General features: G+C 42.9%; 2 protein-coding genes across 6 annotated transcripts in view; both read left to right on the top strand.

The window, feature by feature from the left end:
* LOC124132053 (UDP-glucuronosyltransferase 1A1-like) overlaps positions 1–1357 on the top strand; it is a 14949-nt gene extending 13592 nt beyond the window's left edge. For all 4 annotated transcript variants that reach the window (XM_046495658.2, XM_048396484.1, XM_046495655.2 and 1 more), the window contains exon 2: positions 1–1357. This exon is cut by the window's left edge. In XM_046495658.2, the coding sequence (XP_046351614.1) occupies positions 1–256 (256 nt within the window). In that variant the 3' untranslated portion in view covers positions 257–1357.
* The window catches only part of LOC124132055 (UDP-glucuronosyltransferase 1A5-like), a 22571-nt gene extending 6003 nt beyond the window's left edge, over positions 1–16568 (top strand). The window contains exons 1-2 of one of the 2 annotated variants that reach the window (XM_046495660.2): positions 5681–6042; positions 11693–16568. In XM_046495660.2, coding sequence (XP_046351616.2) covers positions 11709–13229 — 1521 coding nt within the window. In that variant the 5' untranslated portion in view covers positions 5681–6042; positions 11693–11708 and the 3' untranslated portion in view covers positions 13230–16568. Of the gene's footprint in view, positions 1–5680; positions 6043–11692 lie in introns of those variants that run through there. The other variant, XM_048396483.1, reaches the window with a different exon arrangement.
* The last annotated feature ends 8752 nt before the right edge of the window (positions 16569–25320 follow it).

The raw sequence follows: 25320 nt of genomic DNA, 5'->3' as shown, positions 1-25320 counted from the left end.
GAAAGCTGCGGAAATCACGAAGCTCCGAAAAAGAAGTCCCAAAGATGAAGCTGTTTACTGGATAGAACACGTGCTCACATATGGCGGCGCCCATCTGAGGTCGTATTGTCAGGACATGCCGTTGTATCAGTATTTGTGTCTGGACGTCATCGGGCTTTTCCTGTTCATCCTCCATGTGTGTATTTTCCTTATATGGAAGTCGTGCGGGTACTGTTATAGAACTATTGTTCATAGACCAAAAGAAAAACTTCAGTAATTCTTCACATTTGTTAGATTACCAATTCTGGGTAAATGGCGAATAACTGTGAAAACGCCGAAACGTAAATATAAATATTTTCACCTGTGTTATATGACAAAGTACTGCCAGAAAGCAAGGCAAAATATTAACTCCCTAAGATCTTTAGGATTAAATAGTTATGATCCTTATCCAGTTTGAAGCGTGGCTCAGAATGATACTCAAAACCAACCTTTATGGATGTGAATTACTCTATGACATCAAGGGTCAACATGCTATTCTGTTGGAAGGCACGCAAAGATATTTTGCACGCATCGTACAGGGCCTTGAGAAGAGATCTCCTTTAGAATCCCCTATTGCGAACCTTTGGACAATTACTGCATATATTGATAAATGCAAACTTTTATTGTTTGGTCGTTTATGCAATCTGAACTGTCATAACTTTCCAAAAATTATTTTTGTGCCTCCATGCAAGCCCTGTCAATTCAGAGACAAATGTGGAAAACTTAAATCAACACTTCATAAATACAAAATGGGTACCTACCTTCGTACACATACTCTGTAAGGTACTTTCCCTCCAAATTTGAAATGGAGAAATCGTGTTAATGAAACTATATGCAAATACGAAGAACAATTATGTCTCACAAATGTATTAAATACCGCAAGCATGTCCCGTTATAAGAGCATGTACTTTGGCAATTAGCTTTTCTGTACTCGGAATATCGACCTGCTTTACAACTTTGTGTGAAAGTCTCATCACGCAGTAAACTTTCGAAAGAGTGCAAGCTCTGTAATAGGAAGGCTTTGGAATACGACAGCCACATTATTTTACATTGTGAAGCGCTTATATCAGACAGAAATGCGTTTTTCTTCTCTTATTGACTTACTTGACGTTCAAAAATATGTTTATTTTGAAATGCAAGACGAAATAGACATGTTTTCATTCTTATTTGGGTCTGAAACAAAATGTACTTACAATCTGGATCAACACATCTGGGAGATTATCACACTACAATTCGCCTCGTATCTGTACAAACTAAAGCATCTTTTGATATATATCTTTTAGTGAATATCTGTCTTCGTTTAGGTATCTGAATTTGATAAACTGTGTGTAATTGTAAATATGTTATACCTTTTTTATTGTGTTAACCGCGTGTAATTGAATATATTTTGAATGACATCTGGAAGAAATTAAGTCTCTCTCTCTCTCTCTCCCCCCCTCCCCCCCTCTCTCTCTCTCTGTAGACTGAATGAACGTGACTCCAAGTACCCATTGATCATAAGTTTTAAATACAAAGAAACATCAATGTCGAACCATTAAAAGACCCATTAGCGATGTGCTGCTATTGAAAATATTAACGATCACTTGTTACTGTGTACTAAAGACTTTTTAGGTCTCTCTCTCTCTCTCTCTCTCTCTCTCTCTCTCTCTCTCCTCCCCCCCCCCCCCCCCCCTCTCTCTCTCTCTCTCTGTAGACTGAATGAACGTGACTCCAAGTATCCATTGATCATAAGTTTTAAATACAAAGAAACATCAATGTCGAACCATTAAAAGACCCATTAGCGATGTGCTGCTATTGAAAATATTAACGATCACTTGTTACTGTGTACTAAAGACTTTTTAGGTTGATTTAGTTATGATTTTCACATGCAGTTGGATTAAATATTTCAGCATAAACGTGACCGTATTTAATATCGAAAGTGTACATGGCACACTGGAAAGGGGGAAGAAATCTGAAAATGTCTCTCATAACCATGTGGCGAAATCGGCCAGCAAATCATCCCTGACTATAGGGTTGTTTTCTGGGACTTTATCTGTTTCCACGTGAGCGAGATGCAATAGGAACACACCGAGCATGTTTTGCCTGAAACACACTTTCCATTACCATTGCATCATTCCGACTACATGATACGCATTAAGGACGTTGTTGCTGTACTGATGGTATTCACGACATTATCTCTTGCAGATTCTATTAAGTTTAAAAGTCAGAGTAGATTTCAAAAAAAAGGTCAGATATATATGAAGCTACGACTTTTGAGCGCAGAGCACTTATACTAGTATATGACTGAAACGGCGAACAAAGCTAAGCGCCTGGTCACGTCCATGTGCAGTACTACTGTACCAGCAATACCAAACACGTGGACGGTGACCATGTTGTGAGGCCATTACCACAATTAACTTGTCAACCGAATATATCCCGGCAGATAAACGCCGAACACCGATTACCTTGAGACAAGGTTGGTCCGACTGAGGACGCATCAAGGGCAAGGTCACCTGTCACAGCAGGACAAAGTTCAGCCCATTCGTCACCTCTCGTCCCTTTCCGTAACCTGCAAGAAGACTCGCCCCCCTATCGATGAATATTATATGCGAAAATACGACAAACCAATCAGAATGCGCGTATGACTTCAAGTACTTTGGTCAAAGAATCCCTCAGGAATAATTGCTCTATTTTACACATGTCTTGCATCCAAAAATATACCCTAGATACAGTAAAATGTGTTCAATCATACTGTATAAATATCGTAAGTCCCGATGTGTTTTAAATAGCAGCTGGAAGATATAAGACATGGGAGATATATACGTGAATCGTTACGCAACGAGATGACAATTCTTTTAGCTATGCCCGTTTGCGCTTAGAGGGTCGCGAGTCGCAGTTCGGCTTGTCCCGGAATAACACGAGTTGGTCCCAAATGAAACAGGCCGAGTTACGAAATGGAACAAAACACACGAGGGACCTATACGGTGTTACGTACGGTAACTAAAAAGTAAGGTGAATAAAATTTAAATGGTAACTTTTAAGGTTGAGTTAAAGGGATTAATTGTAGGTGACATGACCACATGGAATCAGCTCACTTTGATAGTTGAGTGAGCCTTTACGATGGGTGGCTGGACATTTCTAAGTCTCATTACAAAAGGTGTATAGTGCATTCTTAACAGATTGTATGTATTAAGTAAATGAAAGCGACAAAACGCTATCCATATTCAATACAAATCTCTGCTAAAAGCAGAGTCGATGGTACGATCCCGACTTTATCATGAGCATGTATCCAATAGAGGTGACACCAGGCGTTCGCGAAAAGGTGAGCGTATACTGCCACATAATTCCATCGGACGTAACTTTGGTCACTGATGCGTCAAATTTGGAAATGTACTCCATGTGTCTACCATAAAACTTTACTGAGGCCTTGAATGTTGAGGCCTTGAATGTTGAGGCCTTGAATGTTGAGGCCTTGAATATTGAGGCCTTGAACGTTGAGGCCTTGAATGTTGAGGCCTTAAATGTTGAGGCCTTGAATGTTGAGGCCTTGAATGTCGAGGCCAAAGGCTGGAGCTGCTGGAAATGAAGGGAAAGTTGACTATTGGAAAGTTGAAGTCATCCGTCTTGTCATACAGCTTTGTGGAGAGTGTTTTGTCACTCTGGATCGAATACTTTCCATGTTTCCGGGCTCCATGTGAATCCAAAACACAACCAGGCAGCATCTGTCTGCAGTCAGCATGCAGAACACAGACCACGAGGCTACCCGGGGACCAGGCAGTATCTGTCTGCAGTCAGCATGCAGAACACAGACCACGAGGCTACCCGGGGACCAGGCAGAATCTGTCTGCAGTCAGCATGCAGAACACAGACCACGAGGCTACCCGGGGACCAGGCAGAATCTGTCTGCAGTCAGCATGCAGAACACAGACCACGAGGCTACCCGGGGACCAGGCAGCATCTGTCTGCAGTCAGCATGCAGAACACAGACCACGAGGCTACCCGGGGACCAGGCAGCATCTGTCTGCAGTCAGCATGCAGAACACAGACCACGAGGCTACCCGGGTACCAGGCAGTATCTGTCTGCAGTCAGCATGCAGAACACAGACCACGATGCTACCCGGGGACCAGGCAGAATCTGTCTGCAGTCAGCATGCAGAACACAGACCACGATGCTACCCGGGGACCAGGCAGCATCTGTCTGCAGTCAGCATGCAGAACACAGACCACGAGGCTACCCGGGGACCAGGCAGCATCTGTCTGCAGTCAGCATGCAGAACACAGACCACGAGGCTACCCGGGGACCAGGCAGAATCTGTCTGCAGTCAGCATGCAGAACACAGACCACGAGGCTACCCGGGGATCAGGCAGAATCTGTCTGCAGTCAGCATGCAGAACACAGATCAGGAGGCTACCCGGGGACCAGGCAGCATCTGTCTGCAGTCAGCATGCAGAACACAGACCACGAGGCTACCCGGGGACCAGGCAGCATCTGTCTGCAGTCAGCATGCAGAACACAGACCACGAGGCTACCCGGGGACCAGGCAGCATCTGTCTGCAGTCAGCATGCAGAACACAGATCAGGAGGCTACCCAGGGACCAGGCAGCATCTGTCTGCAGTCAGCATGCAGAACACAGACCACGAGGCTACCCGGGGACCAGGCAGCATCTGTCTGCAGTCAGCATGCAGAACACAGACCACGAGGCTACCCGGGGACCAGGCAGCATCTGTCTGCAGTCAGCATGCAGAACACAGACCACGAGGCTACCCGGGTACCAGGCAGAATCTGTCTGCAGTCAGCATGCAGAACACAGACCACGAGGCTACCCGGGGACCAGGCAGCATCTGTCTGCAGTCAGCATGCAGAACACAGACCACGAGGCTACCCGGGGACCAGGCAGCATCTGTCTGCAGTCAGCATGCAGAACACAGACCACGAGGCTACCCGGGGACCAGGCAGAATCTGTCTGCAGTCAGCATGCAGAACACAGACCACGATGCTACCCGGGGACCAGGCAGCATCTGTCTGCAGTCAGCATGCAGAACACAGACCACGAGGCTACCCGGGGACCAGGCAGCATCTGCCTGCAGTCAGCATGCAGAACACAGACCACGAGGCTACCCGGGGACCAGGCAGAATCTGCCTGCAGTCAGCATGCAGAACACAGACCACGAGGCTACCCGGGGACCAGGCAGAATCTGTCTGCAGTCAGCATGCAGAACACAGACCACGAGGCTACCCGGGGACCAGGCAGCATCTGCCTGCAGTCAGCATGCAGAACACAGACCACGAGGCTACCCGGGGACCAGGCAGAATCTGTCTGCAGTCAGCATGCAGAACACAGACCACGAGGCTACCCGGGGACCAGGCAGAATCTGTCTGCAGTCAGCATGCAGAACACAGACCACGAGGCTACCCGGGGACCAGGAGTGGGATGGCCTTCACCCCCACCCTTCAGTGTCATAGAAATAAACACAGACCACGAGGCTACCCGGGGACCAGGCAGCATCTGTCTGCAGTCAGCATGCAGAACACAGACCACGAGGCTACCCGGGGACCAGGAGTGGGATGGCCTTCACCCCCACCCTTCAGTGTCATAGAAATAAACACAGTCACGTGTGCACCGCGGTGCATAGGAGGCATGTCGTTATTTCAGTCAGTGTTACACAAGGGCCGCTTACCACAGGGGCGCGATCACGTCTCTGGTCTACCTTTGACATATATACAACTACGAACGTTCACAAACACACGACACCTAGCACCGGCTACACCTAATGCCAGGTTTCATAAACTTACATCATAAGCGACTTGTCATGACATGAATAAATGAAATTTAGTCTTTTGTAACTTCAAATACAAACACCCGTCCAACAACTTTATCAATATTAGGTTTGTGGCAGCGTTCAAACAGGCCCTGATATGACGAGTTGGGAAATCTAGGTCGAAAGCACAATCATCTGTGTCAATTGTAGGTCCTTGCGAGGCGACATCACAGTCACAAATTTAGGAGTCTTTACCCTGGACAAGACACACGCGAGGTTTCACGGTAGGTCCATGTTATCGTATGTACTTATGTGTAAATACGAGCTATCCTTGAGTAAAGACGACATAAAGACGTTATTAGTTCAAACTATGTTTGTGTGGCAGGCAGGAATTAGCAGGTATATAGTCTTATATCTTCTTTTATTATGAGTGAGTGAGTGAGTGAGTTTGGTTTTACGCCGCTTTTAGCAATATTCCAGCAATATCACGGCGGGGGGACACCAGAAATGGGCTTCACACATTGTACCCATGTCGGGATTCGAACCCGGGTCTTCGGCGTGACGAGCGAACGCTTTAACCACTAGGCTACCCGACCGCCCCTCTTTTATTATGAAATAACATCCCAAGCACGTAACCAGCGCCTGGTCTTCATGTTCCTTCTCGACAGTCCCGATAATATATACTAGCCACATAAAGAAACTGTGCACGGAGAAAATATATTCTGGATTGAAATACAACACAGCAAGAACAAAATAATGCAGACGCTGTAGCAGCTGAATGATCGGACCATAAGAATATGTCAACGGGACCTGAACAACATCTGTTACGATGACGTCAGAAGATCAAAATGGAGTAGGGGGTCAAACGACAAAGTCACAAAGTCAATAACGGGTATGACCACCCTGTGCGTGAATCACAGCAGTGCATCGGCGACGCATGGAGTCCACCAAATGGGCATGGAAGGCCTGGGGAATGGCCTGCCATATCCTCCTCAAATCCTGTGCCAAGTCACGGACGTTATCTGGAGGATGTGGAAGACGACGCAGACGGCGCTCCATTTCATCCCACACATGCTCTATTGGGGAGAGATCTGGCCATGGCAGGCCATGGCAGTAACATGACATTGTTATGGTGGAGGAAATCCATTGCGACCCTAGCCGTGTGAGGACGAGGGTTGTCCTGTTGAAATGTCAATCCCGGGCCATGACGTTGCAGGAAAGGAATGACCACAGGCCTCAGAATCTGATCTCTGTAGCCAACACCGGTGAGATTGTTCTGAACAACCACCAAAGGGGTTCGGTGCCGTGCTGTTATCCCACCCCAAATCATCACAGAGCCACCTCCAAAACGATTCCTCTCCACAATACAGTTGCGTGCATAACGTTCTCCCAAACGCCGGTAGACACGTTGGCGCCCGTCACTGTGGGAAATGTTGAACCTCGATTCATCTGTAAAGACAACATTTCTCCACCATATTCGAGGTTGGCGAACATGATTTCGACACCATCTTAGACGGTTGACGCGATGACGGTGTGTCAGGATGGGACGTATGGCAGGGCGTCGTGGTCGAATCCCGTACTGACGTAGACGATTCCTGACAGTGTTGGGATGGATACGGCGCAGTCCATGAATTGTCTGGGACGTCGTTACTGCCGTTTGGAACCTGTGTCGGAGATGTGTAACCCGAATCCATCTGTCCTGTCTTGGCGTCGTTACTCGGGTACGTCCTGAACGTGGGTGGTCGGCAACGTCATTTGTGTTCTGATAACGTCTCACCATTGCCGATATCGTGTTACGATGGCATTGGAAATGTGTTGCCACCTGTTGTTGCCTCATTCCCGCTCGGATCATTCCAATGGCTTCATGACGCTGTGCAGCTGTCAATCTTGGCATGATTTGCTTGTGATATGCTTGTGTCTGCGCCTGAGAAGTTTTGAATTTTTGAATGACCACAGATCATGCTTTCCAAAGTGACAGCGAATTTTGAGTTGCACATGCTGTGTACAGCTGCACAGGATGCACGTGCAGTAACACATTGCACGTCAATAGGCCCCCATCAATGACGTCATATCGCATGGCACGTGCATGAGCGTTTGAATGTCTCCAATAATTGCTGTGTTCAAACCTATATTTCATATGTGGACGGTGTGCCCTTATATCTATATGTTCTCCGTGCACAGTTTCTTTATGTGGCTAGTATAGTTGGATGAATACGGATAGTGGAAACTGGTCGTTTGGCCGATCGAGAGTATTGGCAAAGTTCAAAATAACATTCGTCTCGTGACGCAGACGTGGGTCTACACACACGTGTAAAGTTGAAACAAATACATAGCTAGACAGACCTACTGCATGAATGCGCATTGGCAAAGATATTTTAAACTTTAATCCGGTGCTACGGATTGGCCTTTAAACTAACACGACTAATAAGTCTACCGTGCTAAAACAGCAGTGTTGCACTTTACGAACATGGGCTATATACAATAAAGGCCCAAGTGGTTATCCAAAAACACGAGGGAATGATATTTTAAGGTACATAAGCCATAACACAGGGGCGGTCAGTCAATCCGGACCTCATCGCACCAATCCCTGTATTGTCTGGTCCAGCCTCGATTTTTACAGGCCGTCCTCAAGTCTCTAAATGTAGCAGGAATGCGGAGTTAAACAACAACCAAACCAATGCCACTGCCTGTAAGACATCGGCTTTATCTTTATGGTTATACCGAGTGACTTACCACTCGATATATACTAACGGAAAAAAGTAACCGTGCTTCATATGAAGTGGTGTAAATGTTATGTTATAGGAAATATCAACATAATATTTTGTCATTCTTCTCATCAATCTTATCATAACGAATACATCATCATCATCATCATCATCATCATCATCATCATCATCGGTGGCGCATTGTAAACACAAGATGACTGTAAACCGTCTGGGGGTTGGTAACAATGGACGATCTGATATTGTTCTGGGGTTAAACATATGTATGCATTTAGTATAAACAAGCGAGTCTCGCTCAAGAATAGTTAGATTAATCTGAAATCATCACATTGCATTAATAGAAATGTAGACAATTCGGAAAATACCAGATTGGATTTGCTCAATCGGAGATTTCAATCACAGATACCTCTGATTGAAACAGCTTATTTTACGGCCGCATCACCGAGGGAATCTGCTAGTCATAGCATCGTGAAACTTTCTCAACCATGATCGCTTGGCAGTTTGAATGAATGATATGTTCAATGTTAGTGAGTGAGTGAGTGAGTTTGGTTTTACGCCGCTTTTAGCAATATTCCAGCAATATCACGGCGGGGGACACCAGAAATGGGCTTCACACATTGTACCCATGTCGGGATTCGAACCCGGGTCTTCGGCGTGACGAGCGAACGCTTTAACCACTAGGCTACCCGACCGCCCCTGTTCAATGTTAACATGTCAATATTTACGTAAATGTAAATATACACGTTAATGTTCACGTAAACGTACGCGTCAATGTTCACGTAAATGTTCACGTAAATGTAAACGTCAATTGTCACGTAAATGTAAATGTACACGTCAATGTTCACGTAAATAAAAATGTACACGTCAATGTTCACGTTAATGTAAGTGTACACGACAATGTTCACGTAAATGTAAGTGTACACGACAATGGTCACGTAAATGTAAGTGTACACGTCAATGGTCACGTAAATGTAAGTGTACACGTCAATGTTCACGTAAATTTAAGTGTACACGTCAATGTTCACGTAAATGTAAACGTACACGTCATTGTTCACGTAAAAGTAAGTGTAGACGTCAATGTTCACGTAAATGTAAATGTACACGTCAATGTTCACGTAAAAGTAAGTGTACACGTCAATGTTCACGTAAATGTAAGTGTACACGTCAATGGTCACGCAAATGTAAGTGTACACGTCAATGGTCACGCAAATGTAAGTGTACACGTCAATGTAAGCGTCAATGAACACGTCAATGTACACGTCAATGTGCACGTCAATGTAAATGTACACGTCAATGTACACATCAATGTAAATGTACACGTCAATGTAAATGTACACGCCAATGCACACGTCAATGTACACGTCAATGTAAATGAACACGTCAATGTACACGTCAATGTAAATGTACACGTCAATGTAAATGTACACGTCAATGTAAATGTACACGTCTATGTAAATGTACACGTCAACGCACACGTCAATGTACACGTCAATGAACACGTCAATGTACACGTCAATGTAAATGTACACGTCAATGTTCACGTCAATGTAAATGTACACGTCAATGTAAATGTACACGTCAATGCACACGTCAATGTACACGTCAATGTACACGTCAATGTACACGTCAATGTAAATGTACACGTCAATGTACACGTCAATGTAAATGTACACGTCAATGTAAATGTACACGTCTATGTAAATGTACACGTCAACGCACACGTCAATGTACACGTCAATGAACACGTCAATGTACACGTCAATTTAAATGTACACGTCAATGTTCACGTCAATGTAAATGTACACGTCAATGTAAATGTACACGTCAATGCACACGTCAATGTACACGTCAATGTAAATGTACACGTCAATGAACACGTCAATGTACACGTCAATGTACACGTCAATGTAAATGTACACGTCAATGTACACGTCAATGTAAATGTACACGTCAATGTAAATGTACACGTCAATGAACACGTCAATGTACACGTCAATGAACACGTCAATGTACACGTCAATGTACACGTCAATGTAAATGTACACGTCAATGAACACGTCAATGTACACGTCAATGAACACGTCAATGTACACGTCAATGTACACGTCAATGTAAATGTACACGTCAATGAACACGTCAATGTACACGTCAATGAACACGTCAATGTACACGTCAATGTACACGTCAATGTACACGTCAATGTAAATGTACACGTCAATGAACACGTCAATGTACACGTCAATGAACACGTCAATGTACACGTAAATGTACACGTCAATGTAAATGTACACGTCAATGCACACGTCAATGTTCACGTAAATGCAAATGTACACGTCAATGTACACGTCAATGTACACGTCAATGAACACGTCAATGTACACGTCAATGAACACGTCAATGTTCACGTAAATATAAATGTACACGTCAATGTTCACGTAAATGCAAATATACACGTCAATGTTCACGTAAATGTAAATGTACACGTCAATGTACACGTCAATGTAAATGTACACGTCAATGTACACGTCAATGTAAATGTACACGTCAATGTACACGTCAATGAACACGTCAATGTACACGTCAATGTACACGTCAATGTTCACGTAAATGTAAATGTACACGTCAGTGTTCACGTGAATGTAAATGTACACGTCAATGTTCACGTAAATGTAAATGTACACGTCAATGTTCACGTAAATGTAAATGTACACGTCAGTGTTCACGTGAATGTAAATGTACGGGCCAATGTTCATTTAGGGTAAATGTACACTTCAATGTTCACGTAAATGTACACCTCAGTGTTTACGTCAATGTAAATGTACACGTCAATGTTTATGTAAACGTAAATAAACTCGTCAACGTAAATGTAAATATACACATCAATTGTGACGTCAATGTAAATGCACACGTCAACGTTCACATAAACATAAATGTAAATATACATGTCAATGTTCACGTAAATGTAAATGTAAATATACACGTCAATTGTCACGTCAATGTAAATGTACGGGTCAATGTTCATGTAAGGTAAATGTACACTTTATGTTTATGTAAACGTCAATGTACACGCCAATGTTCACGTAAGGTAAATGTACACGTCAGTGTTCACGTAAGGTAGATGTACACGTCAACGTTAACGCACATGTAAATGGAGACGACTCAAGCGGCGTCTGGTTGACAATGTCACGAACAATTTCTATCTGTCTTGCAGACATCTCTTATCCAGGATGGGGGTACTGACCACAAGCTTGGCCCTGCTGTTGTTGCTGTTGAGTCTGCCTGGGTTCCAGGCCGCCAGGATTCTCATCTTGTACTTCCCTTCCTACAGTCACATCCGGGGCTCTCTGAACGTGGCCACTGAGCTAGCTTCGCGTGGTCACGTGGTATGGAATGCTCTGTCAACTGAACTGGCCAATAACAAGAGAATGCAGGCACCGGGAGTCAACATCCTCAAATACGAGTCGGTAGATGATTATGACATTGAAGGCGAGTTGATGCAGAAGACAATAAACGGTTACTTCGAAGGCGGCTCTGCCCCCCTTCTCTTTGGGGAATTTACGAAAATAGGTGACAAGATGTTACGAGATACGAAGTTGTTCTCGCGAATTGTACACCTAAAGTTTGATTTGATAGTTTTTGAGGCTAACCCGTTACCAAGAATGTTGCCTATCATAGCCTACAAGTTGGGCATCCCCTTCATCTTTATGGGGATAGGAGTTGAACCCCAAACCAGTCGTACCCCCTTTATTCCATCTGCCACTCCGAACGCTATTTTAGGGCTGACACCGAAAATGGACTTTAGGTCACGTGTAGTGAACACGATCATGATGGTGATGATATTTGTTTACGACCCGTTCACCACTTACAGGCCAGTCGCGACCTATGCCCCGGAAAAGCCTTACATTTCCATGGAATCTTTGACCGCTAAAGCATGGCTTTGGCTCCTTGAAGTGGAACCGTTTTTGAACTACAAAAGAGCTCTTCTGCCAAACGTCAAGCTGATCGGTTCGTTATCTACAACTATACCGAAACCTCTCCCCGACAAATATAAGAAATTTATGGATGAAGCCAAAGAGGGCGTTGTTATCGTCTCTTTTGGAAGTAATGTAAAAAGAATTCCAGATGAAATCTCAAACCGACTCCTGGAATCCTTTTCTCGAACCTCATATAGATTCATTTTCAAATCAGAAAAAATTGCAAGTGTTGGATCTGATATCCTTATGACCGACTGGATGCCGCAGTCGGATCTTCTCTCCCATCCCAAGACCAAACTTTTTATAACCCACTGCGGGGCCAATGGTCAAAACGAGGCTTTCTTGAACGGAGTTCCCATGATTGGTTTTCCACTGTTTGCTGAGCAGCCCTATAATGCCAAGAAGTTAGGTTACTTTGGATTCGGTATCGCGATGGATTTGAAAACGTTTACTGTTGATGACTTGGTGTCCAACATCAATGAGGTCATTCAGAATTCTTCCTACTCACAGAAAATCAAGAAAGCTGCGGAAATCACGAAGCTCCGGGAAAGAAGTGGCAAAGACGAAGCTGTTTACTGGATAGAACACGTGCTCAAATATGGCGGCGCCCATCTGAGGCCGTATTGTCAGGACATGCCGCTGTATCAATATTTGTGTCTGGACGTCATCGGGCTTGTCGTGTTCATCCTCCATGTGTGCATTTTCCTTATATGGAAGTCGTGCAGCTATATGTGCCGGAGATGTCGTCAACAACCAAAGACAAAACGTGAATAAAAAAGACGACCTTATTCATTCTCGCTATGTACCATATTAAAGAAAGGAGCCGACGGATGGATAGGAGTCAAGACAACAAAATCACAAAACTAGTCCCACAGATAGACTCAATCAGCTGAATCGGTCACTCACATAAACTTGTCATCACTGAATGCTCTACATTGTTCAGTTTTCTGGATGCATCAGCTGAGAATGTTCTAACTGTTTGGACAAGAGAGACCTCAATTATGATCATTGTACCGCCCTATACTGACGAAGAATTGGGTTGTTTTACGCACGGCGATTTACTCATCATAACGGACTGTTTTTGTTCACATTTTGGATTATTTTATCGTTTCATTTCTTTTTGGAGTACACATACAATACGTATACAAAACAGTTCCCATACAATCTGAAATACATACAAGTTACAAAGCATTATTTATATGATAATAAGAATAAAAACTATTCCATGTCAGGAGAACAAGAACTTATTGGAATTGTAGAAGTGGCTTATCCGAATAGATGGTGACAAAGTGACCAAACTACCAAAAACAACGAACTCGATGTTACATGAGTTGATTATTTCTTGTTTGGTGTTGTTTTGTAATATTATATGGTCTATAAGATGTAGAAAGTCTCCACTGAAGTAGTGTTCATAATTTGGCCGGGATGTTCCCTTTGCTTATCTTCGTATTTTGCCATAATGGCTGTGACGTGGATCCAACATTGCTTGCCAAGACTTAGGAAGAATCAGAGAAACCAGGCTTTAGGAAGACTGCATGCTGTTTGTGATCTGGTATCGTTGGTGTAATCTGTCGATGGTTTTCACGGGAACATTAAAAACATTGACAACAACTCGTGCAGTCTGACCAGCATGCAGTCGTCCTAAAGCCTGGTTTCTATGATTCTTCGTTAGTCTTGGTATGGCGCTGGTATCGATAGCCTATCCACAACACTTTCGTATTGCCCGGAATGTTTCAAGAGTTGACATCAGTTTTGGAGATATCTTCAGTTCCATCTAATATAACCGATGTATCATCTGCGAATAGGGAAATTAAAAATGCTGTCTCATCAATACTTATTCCCCTTACATTTGTTATTATTACGTAGCATTATTGACAAAATGTCAGCGCACAACAAGAATAGATAAGGAAATAAAGTATCACCCTGTCTTCAGCCTCTTGTTGCCATAAATATGAAGCGAAACCGTTTACCGAAACACCAGATTTTATGTTGTGATGAGGAGTTGGTATTCAGTGCTTAAATGAAGGTCCAAAATATAAAACAACAAAGCTTCTTGAATGAAATACCAATTTACTAAATTTAACGCCTTTTCAAATTCTATTAGTAATAACAATCCTGGGATGTCCATGCATTCAGTATAATCCATGATATCGTAAATTAATTTAGTGCATTCTCCAATTTATCGTTTTGACATAAAACCCCATTGATCCCTCGTTAATTACAGGATTGTTTAAAAATTGATTGTATTTGCTATTGTGCATCTTATAGGAAACATTGATATTTTCTAGGTGCTGCTTTGGTTTGTCCTTTTTATGAATGTATGTTATTAGCCACTGCTTTTGGCTTACTGATATTTCTCCTCTTTGGAAGCCAAGATATGATCGTATCAGATATTTGTAAAGAAAATATGTAGAATTCTTCACTGTATGCACTTTGTTCGCATTTCATCATTTTTTAAAGACGTTATTCTTAATGTAAATCATCTTCAAGTTTTAATTGTTGTGGTGGGCTTATTTTAATAATAATAAGTTATATAATTCAGTTATATGTCCGTCCTTTGTTTCCAGCTCAACTGTGGCCCTATTCAGGTAGGTTCCATTTTCTGAGGGTAAAAAGTATATAATAAGTTGGCTTTTCGCCCTTTTCTCTCCATTAACCCCGAGACTGAGATCGCATGATTTTCACATGATGTATTTCTTCTCTTTCGTAATTTGCATCTTTTAGTTTCTTCAATATTTCATTTTTAATTTCTATATCTTTTCATGTATCAAGATTAATATGCACTTCTTGAATACGTTTTTGTTGGTCGTTTTCTTTCTGATCTCGTTTTCGCTTCCTTTCAGAGGAATATTTAATAGTTTGACCTCTTATTATCAACAATAACGCTTCGAAATAAAATATATTAAAAGTGATATTAAATCTGGCATTGCCTTGTTCATAGATACATGTTTTATATTTTTCTATTGTACTTTTAATTGCTTTTTTAGTTTTTTTCAAAAAAAGTTTCGTCGTCCATTAGGGAGTTAGTAAACTTCCAATATCCCCTTCCTCTTTGGGAGACCGCCTCCGTGGTCTAGTGGACAGAGCGCAACCTCTATCCCCGGCCGCTTCATACCGGAAGACGTTAACAGATAATACGTGTTGATACCCTGCCTGGCGTTTGGCATTTAGGGTCTAAAACATGGACTGGTCGGAATGAGTGTGTCTGCGTGGGGTATTCATGTTAAACTGCGGCCTGGTATCTCAATGGTCTAGCACTGTAAAATCGGCTTAAGCCCTGACAAGTACAAGCAGCACACACCCTCACATCCACACCCGCTCACCCACACGTACGCACGCACACACACACACACACACACACACACACACACACACTCACACATGCCAACGTCGCCGCTGTATACGTGCAATTATCTTTAACGCGACGTTAAACCCCATTTCACCTCACCTCACCTCCTCTATCAATACTATTAAGTTTTAACGAAATCCAATTCGTAGAGTGATCTTATAGTGGTCCAACTCAAACTCAGTTTCAAGGATTGCTGGCTAGTTTGTATTATTAAAGTAAAAATATTTTTTTCCCAACTGCATTTTAGGGCAAGGAGATTACTGAATTCATTATCCTGAAATTCTTTTAATATTTTAAATTCAAAGTTTTCTTCAAACATAATAGTGTATATAGTATAAAGTATATAGAGTATATAGTATATAGTGTCATTAGTGTCTGTATTAATATCAATATTTAGTTATTAGCATATAGTGTATATAGTATATAGTGTCATTAGTGTCTGTATTATTATCAACATTTAGTTATTAGCTTATAGTGTATATAGTATATAGTGTCATTAGTGTCTGTATTATTATCAACATTTAGTTATTGGTATATAGTGTACACAGTATATAGTGTCATTAGTGTCTGTATTAATAACAACATTTAGTAATTAGTAGATAGTGTATATAGTATATAGTGTTTTTAGTGTCAGTATTAACATCAACATTTAGTTATAAGTTTATAGTGTATACAGTGTAATTAGTATCTGTATTAATGTCAGCATTTAGTTATCCGTAAATGTATGTTATAAGTGTAAATAAAGCGACAAAACCCTTTCCACATCCAATAGAAATATCTGCATCAAGCAGTCGATTCCGAGCATATCATGAGCATGTGTTTATCAACTGGAAATGATACCCGGTGTGGGAAATGTCTGGCTGTCCTACATGAGTGAGTGTGTAGTTGCTCCCACTGACAAGGCCTCAAATAACATAACCATTACGTGTAACACTCACAACTTTGACCGCCTCCGTGGTCTTGTGGTAGAGCGTCCGCCCGGAGAGCGGAAGGTCCAGGGTTCGATCCCGGGCCGCGTCATACAAAAAGACGTTAAAAGATTGTACTTGTTGTTACCCTGTCTGGCGCTCGGCATTAAGGGGCTAAAACAAGGACTGGTCGGCTCGGAGTCAGTATACTGTGTCTGAGTGGGGTATCCATGTTAAACTGCGGCATGGTATTTCAGTGAGCTAGCACTATAAATCGGCATCAGTCCGGACTAGTACAAGCAGCCACACACACACATACACGTGCATGCACGTCGCTATATAAGTGCAATAATCTTGGACGCGACGTTAAACCCAATTTCACCTCACCTCACCTCACCTCACAACTTTAATTGTTTGATTAAAGAACTTTATATAAACGACATATTAAATAATGCCACCATGCATCAGTACTAACAAGTTTTGATTTTACTCTAAAACCCGAAGACGTGTCCATTCCTCCATTGTACGTGATTCCCAAACTCCATAAAAGCCAATACAAAGAGATATATATGCTGGGTCCAGCTAACATAGGACCAAATCACTGTCTAAAAGATTAACCCAAATCCTTAATACAATCAAGGAAGGGCTTTCAATCTGTTTCATATTTAGAAGTATGCATAAAGATTCAGGATCACTGAACACCCTCAATAATACCATTTGACAAGAGGGATGACTTCCACTTTCCAAAAGTCGACTTTCCTTTGTGTCGAGCACTATTCCAGCAACTCCACCCTTTGGTGTTTACTTTTCACAACTTTTGAGATACAATTGAGCATGATCTTTCTACCAAGATTTCAAAGAGCGTCATACAACCCTCGCTCAGAAGTTGTATGATCAAGGTTACAGCATTCAAGGTCTCAGTGAAGCTTTCAAAACGTTTTATGGTTGACTGTGGAGGACATTTCCAAATTTGACGCATCAGTGATAATAATGATGCCAGATGCAATTCCCTATTTTGACTTGTACCATGTGTTTCCGTTTTTCAGGTGAACAATTGACTTGCCTGTGCATGTGTTTGTGACGGGTGATTTATAAACACATGCTCATGATATAGTTGGAATCTTACAATGGACTCTATTTTCCATTGGATACGGAGGTTTTTTTGTCGCCGTTGCAATCGTTTTATCCCCTTACCCGCACATGCATTTGCAGTTGTCCGCGGTGCACGTGTTTTTCACTTTTTCGCGTGTTTTCTCGCAAACATGTAACAGACGATTAACATTTTCTGCATACAGTATTGTTGTATTTAGGTTATGTGTTTTAGATAGACTTCATCGAAAAAAAATTGGTAAAGTTTCTTTTGGACGTCAGTTTATTATAACTGTCCACACAAAACAATCAAGGACTAAGTTTAGTATTTTGGTAAGTAAGGTGCATGTGACAACCTCCTTGGTCTAGTGGTATAGCGTCTACCCGGAGAGCGGATGGTCGATGGGTCGATCCCCTGCTTACCAAAACATGTTAAAAATGGTACTTGTTGTTACCCTGCCTGGCACTCGGCAGGGTAACGAGAGAGAGAGAGAGAGAGAGAGAGAGAGAGAGAGAGAGAGAGAGAGAGAGAGAGTTTGTGGTGTTAATCAGTACATCATTGTAGTGTTGGTATGTTTGAAATGATATCACTTTCGGCGGATAATCGGATGATCATAAGCCTCGAAGGAAATTAACACTAATAATACTAAAAATACCAATGTCATTATGAAACATAGTTTAGTTAAATAAACAAAATGGGCGATTAAATTAAAACAGAATTACAGCAGGCTAGTGACCTATTTATATACTGATAACGGAGTTTATTAGATCGCACCGATTAGACCTTGACTTTCTTATCGCATGAATAAGCAGGACAGTTGAGTCGACTCTATCTGAATCCGTCTGGAAAACCCCACGCTAAATAATAAATGACATGTTTACTGCAGAGAGCAGGATGTGGAAGCGTCTTGTCACGCTGCCGAAACGCACGAGTTCTTGCGAGACATTACCTTACGTATATAGCGAGTGGAATCGCTTTCATCTGATCTAACCAGTCAGACGTTGACCATGGAGTGGGGGATACAGTCCACAAGTCATTGTCTGAGTGAGGGATACAGTCTACAAGTCATTGTCTGAGTGAGGGATACAGTCTACAAGTCATTGTCTGAGTGAGGGATACAGTCTACAAGTCAATATCTGAGTGAGGGATACAGTCTACAAGTCAGTATCTGAGTGAGGGATACAGTCTACAAGTCAGTATCTGAGTGAGGGATACAGTCTACAAGTCAGTATCTGAGTGAGGGATACAGTCTACAAGTCAATATCTGAGTGAGGGATACAGTCTACAAGTCAATATCTGAGTGAGGGATACAGTCTACAAGTCAATATCTGAGTGAGGGATACAGTCTACAAGTCAGTATCTGAGTGAGGGATACAGTCTACAAGTCAGTATCTGAGTGAGGGATACAGTCTACAAGTCAGTATCTGAGTGAGGGATACAGTCTACAAGTCAATATCTGAGTGAGGGATACAGTCTACAAGTCAGTATCTGAGTGAGGGATAGTGTACATGACAATGGCGAGTGCGGCGTGTCTGCTTGATACCCCGCGGATGGCGTACATTGTGTATAACGAGGAGATTGAAGGTAATCTCAGTACGGTAGAGTACATCGACAAGGAAGTGTCTAACTCAAGACTGAAGTGTGTGTATTTCACGAAAGATGGGAACGGGGCGTGTCTGGAAATAGCGGAGAGAGTGCGTCTTCTGTCGGCGGCGGAATGGATTGTAGTTCTGTGGGGAGGCACACACAATGGGACGTTCACGTATGAACTTTACACCGCCCTGTACCTCGCCACGACGAACAGTACAGCCAATATTCTCTGTGTGTTGCCACAACGGACATCGGACCGCAGCTCTTTGTTTGAATGCTTCCCAAAGGTGCCAATGAAGAAGGAATGGATCAGCAACGTCAGATTGGAACTTTCAAGACATCCCAAAAAACTCAATAAGGATTTTTGTGATAAAACTGGAGTCGCTGCTTGGATGTTTAAGAAAATAATTGAAACGGGGGGTACAAACTTGTCATGTCCAGGACGCATTAGCAACCCCGATAGAGCACCAAGCACCTGTCGGTCTCACTTATGGGAAAGAACATACATCGCCGTCCTAAATGACGTGAAACAAAGTCACGGTCATGACAGCGTCGGCGAGGACATACAAGCGTTACGCCATGAGGAGGGGGGCGTGGAAAGGAGACAAAAGAGATCCCCGTTTCGCCGAAAGGATATGCCCGTCGCTCGAACAATCATGAAGACAGTCAAGTTCCTGTACCTATTCATCTTTCTATTCAGCATTGTGTATCTGTCTGTTCTGGTGTTCTGGGAAGAGTTCATCGTATATCTTACTTTCGCACTAGTGGGTGTGGACCTCGTCCTAATCTCTCTGAACTTAACGTTCTATGCCAAGTGCTGCCTGAGAGTTGGATGGGTGAGCTACTCGTGTTTGCTGGTGTGGGTTGTACTGTGCTGTGTCGCATATTGTGTCCTGGTTTTTAGGTACAACATAAACGCGAGGGGATGTAGTTTCGTTATGTTTGCTGCCGTGTATGTGGGCGGGGCCCTAGCTCATGGATGCGTGTACTTGTCCCCTGCCTGGTCCAGATGTTGTCGCTGAACTCAACCCCTCCTGAGTGGGTGGGTGAGTGAGTGAGTGAGTGAGTGTCGAGCAATATTCAAACAGCTCCTTCCTTTGGTTTCGTGTCTACATTTCACAACTGTTGAGGTAAGCTCCTTCCACAGATATTTCAAAGAGCGTCATATGACTCTTGCTCAATAGTTTTTGATGAAGGTTACAACATTCAAGGTTTCAGTGAAGCTTTCAAAAATGGTTTCATGGTAGACGTGTGGAGGACATTCCAAATTTGACGCATCAGTGACTACCATGTGTTCCCGTGTTTTTAAGGTGAACATTTGACTTGGTTTTGCATGTGTTTGTGACGGGTGCCACCAGTGGACAGGATGCGCTCCCCTCTTCGCAGGACCTGGTATCATCCCTATGTGGTAGTTATTCATAGACACATGCTCATGATGCAGTCGGAATCGGCCAATGGACTCTGCTTTATGCAGAGATTTCTTATAACCATGGAAAGAGCAATGTCGATGTTATTTATATCAATAATATTTATTTGCATCATGTATAAAAGAAGCGGTCGGGTAGCCTATAGGTTAGAGCTTTCGCTCGTCACGCCGAAGACCCGGGTTCGATTCCCGACATGGGTACAATGTGTGAAGCCGATTTATGGTGTCCCCCGCCTTGATATTGCTGTGATATTGCTAAAGGCGGCATAAACCACACTCACTCACTCATGTATGATGGATGTATGTGTATCATATTCGTCTAAAAAAACAGTTGGGGATTTTTTTCTGAGTTAATAAGGAATTGCCAATCTTCGATTCATTTCCATAATCATAAGAAACCCATTTGTACGATTCCGACTATCATGGGCATATGTTTTTGAATTACTATCAAATAGTGATGACACCAGGTGCTCAGAGGGTAGCAAGAATATTAGCACTGACGTAAAAATTGATAATGTTGCCATGGTGACAGAAAAGAACAGTTTGACGGGTTGTACAACTTTACCTTGCACAATTAAAGGTCGCTTGCTGAAAAACACGTGTTTGTATCCTTGAACCTGGCGTCGCACCAGTCCACATGTCCTTCCTGGGGAATGCGTGCACGCCGTGAGGCCCTTGACGGCAATCGTGAGAAGGGGAAGGAAGTACAAGCGGATCATGCACACATTCATGTGTGACCATCGCTATTGTGCCTGCCTGCGGGGTGTATCGTAACATAATTTGTTTGTTTGTTGCCGAAATAGGCGATTTTGCATGTTGTAGGAGGCGACTAATGGGATCGGGCGGTCAGGCTCGCTGACTTGGTTGATGCATATCATCGTATCCCAATTGCGTGGATCGATCCTCATGATGTCAATCATTGGATTGTCTGGTCCAGACTCGATTATTTACAGACCGCCGTCATATAGCTGGAATATTGCTGAGTACAGCGTTAAACAACAGCAAACAAACAAAGAGGCCTCCACTGCAGAAATGAGGTATCACTTCTATTTAATAGTGATTCATAAACACATGCTCATGATATATACTGAACCAAAATCAACACTTTACAATCCTAAAATTTTAACATTTTGACCAGTTAACATTGTTGGCCCTTATTGTGTATTTAAACAGTAATGGCAACGTGTTGTCTTCAGATAACACCCGTTTTTGTGCAGGTGAATCGATCAAAATCATGTGCACAGCACTATAGTGGCCAAAGTGTTTTTTCACGTGCAACTGGTCACGTGGCCATAATACCGCACGTGTTTTCAGCCATACTTGTTAGCAGTCATTAACAAAAAAAGAAAAACACAAGAAAACAAAAGTCTTTACGGCCATTTGTCATGCCACGCCTTTCAAATGTTCAACGTGAACGTGCCATCGGCATGTTGCAGACGGGAACGTCCGTAGCTGAAGTCGCAAGGACGATGGGTTGTAGTCGACGGACTGTTTGTGATTTACAGAAGAAGAAGAAAAAAAGAAGAAAATTATTTTATTTTCGTGTCACACACTGTACAGCAGTGACAATAAAAATACACAAATAGTGTGTACAGTGTCCGGCCATTATGGCCTACGAGACACGCAGGACGTCACATACATATGAGTAAAAATGAGAAATATCACAGTACATACATATACATAAAAATGAGTTATCACCAGTTATCACCGGTTATCACCAGTTATCAGAACATTCTGATACTAAGATACATGGAACTAGGCTGGAAGAGACGAAAGACACAGTTGTTTTCGCTCATACATGTGGTGAAGAAGCGAGGCTAGGGGTCTGACCACCTTATTGTTCCGCATAAAGAACACGGTCTGATCGGCAGCGGAAATCTGTATAAAGTTTGGATTTGATTGAGAAGCTAAATTCCATAAATCATAGCGTAAATCTGTATAGAGAGAACATTCAGCAAAAAAGTGTATTTCATCCTCAACAGCATTGCAATTACAGAATTTACACATACGTTCAATAAGCGGTGTTTTCGGGCGGGTGAATCTTCCCAATTCTATTTCTAATGGCAGTGAGCCGCAGCGAAACTTACTTAATATACTGCGCTGACATCTGTTCATCAATAAACTGACATAGGGTTCTACTGATAAAGAATCTTTAAATAATCTGTATGTACGTAACTTATTACCATTTACCTGGCCCGTATCGTTCAAGAGTCCATGTAACCAATCAGAATGGTCTAAGGATAACAGACATACTTTAGACAAGTTAAACTCTTCAGTAGAAATATTATTTAGATCATAAATTGGTAAATGTAAACAGACAAAGTAGTTGAAAACTGTATTATTCCAGGATCTACGGAATTTTACTGACCATCTGCAAATAATACTCAGCATTCGGGATTGATCTGCAGCATGCAAACTGCGCCAGAACCGAAGAATTTCAATCTTTTGTTTTGTAAATGAGGATGTCCAGCCCATTTCACCACGGACAGCCAAATTTGGAGTCTTTCTACCGACTGCTAAGAAAAATCTACACGCTCGGTTTTGGACAGCATTTATACAGCTAAATTCCTTAGTTCCCCAAATTGCCGATCCATAAGATAAGAAAGGCTGGACCAAGTTATTGTACAAGGTTGTAAAAATGTTATAAGCTAAACCACCAACTGCTTTGAATTTACAATTATAACACCAAGTGCCCTATTTGCAGATTTAGCTATTTAGCTATACAGACGCGTCTACAGCAAACGGGTACCACCGCTGATTGCCCTCGGCCAGGTCGACCACGTGTGACGTCACATGCAGAGGGTCGTCAGATTGTCTTACGTCACCTCCGTAACCGATTTTTGACGGCTACATCAACCAGAAATGAACTGTTTAGGGGTATACTGAGTGCGCAAACTGTTCGAACCGTCTGAGAACTGCTCACCTTCAAGCACGACGGCCATAGTGCGGGCCCATTCTGACTCAATTACACAGATGTCAACGTCAGTTGTGGGCACAGCGACACTTACGATGGACTCAGGAGAATTGGAATCAAGTCGTCTTCAGTGATGAATCCCGATTTAATCTTCGATTTGCTGATGGTAGGGCGAGGGTGTGGAGGCGCCGTCATAAACGTTACGCCCAGTGTTGTGTACAGGAAGTTGACAGATTTCGAGGCGGAAGTGTCATGGTGTGGGGTGCTTTCTGTGGCAATGCACGTTCCAGGCTTCTTGTCATCCGTGGCAACCTCAACGCTGCTGCTTACCGCGACCAGGTACTGGCACCATAACTTCTGCCTTTTATGGCAGCACATGGACCCGGTTTGATCTTCCAACACGACAATGCCAGACCCCACACAGCAATTTTGACAAGGAATTTCCTTCAGAATGCGGGAGTCAACGTCATGGACTGGCCGTCAAGGTCTCCCGACCTCAATCCCATCGAACACGTCTGGGATGCTCTTGGCAGAACTCTGCGCACTCTCCAGAACCAACCACAGAATTTGCAAGATCTTGACACCATTTTGCGGCGTCGTCTTCCCAATCATGTGTTCACAAGCATTACAAGGTCCATGCGGCGGCGTTGTGTGGCAGGTGTCAACGCACATGGTGGCCATACACGCTACTGAACTTGTGTGCCATCAGATTCTCGTGCTTGGGACTTATGATTTAAACTGTTGATGTTATTACCGAATACCGTAGGTGCTTGGAACAAATTATAGTTACCACCGTCAATTAAAATCCTTCTTTGGACATTAAAAATTACCTTCTCTGATACATTTGTCCGTTGTATTTCACATATGGGATTACTTTTTAAAATGTGAAGTTTTTAATTTGACTCAGTATATTTGGAATCGTACAGTCGACTCTGCCTTGTGCAGAGATTTCTATTGGATGGGGTTTTGTCGCTTTAATTATATATATAATCAATTTGCATTATGCTCACCAGACTGTTCTTTATTATGTTTGGGAAGAGGTGGAAATCAAATCTGGTGTATACGGAGGATGTTCAATGAGTTAAATGCCACAGACATACATTGCAGGCATGGTGACAACAGCCTTGGACATTGTCCTGGTGGAACAACACGCCTATAATGAGTTTCCCACCACGTTAAGCCTTGATATTATCACCACGTTGCCTAATTAGCATAATATTAACATAATATTAGCATGATATTGGTAGAATTCCATTGGAATCCCAGAAAATCGACGCCACCACTTTGCGAGCTGATGGAACCAACTTTGCTTTCTTCTGATGTGACATTAGGCGTTTTCTTTGCATTGACTCTTGTGTAGTCTTGGCTCTGGTGAAAATCAGTGGTGACACAAGTTCACGAAAAGGGTAAGCATTCCCTGCCCTACCGGTAGCACCCGCCACTCACACAACTTGCATGAAAAAGTAAGTTAGTATTCATTGCCTGATTAGAAATATGCCGAAAGCAGAGTCCGTTGTTCGTCTTCAACGAGGGGACACGGGTGGCCCAGTCGTCTAAGGCGCCGCTGTGCAGAGTTGCGTCCCTTGGG

Source organism: Haliotis rufescens, unplaced genomic scaffold (assembly GCF_023055435.1).
Source record: "Haliotis rufescens isolate VD_foot unplaced genomic scaffold, xgHalRufe1.0.p SCAF_15, whole genome shotgun sequence".
Lineage (NCBI taxonomy): Eukaryota > Metazoa > Mollusca > Gastropoda > Lepetellida > Haliotidae > Haliotis > Haliotis rufescens.
The sequence above is the reverse complement of the archived record's forward strand: the minus strand, read 5'-3'. Positions and strand labels throughout refer to the sequence as shown.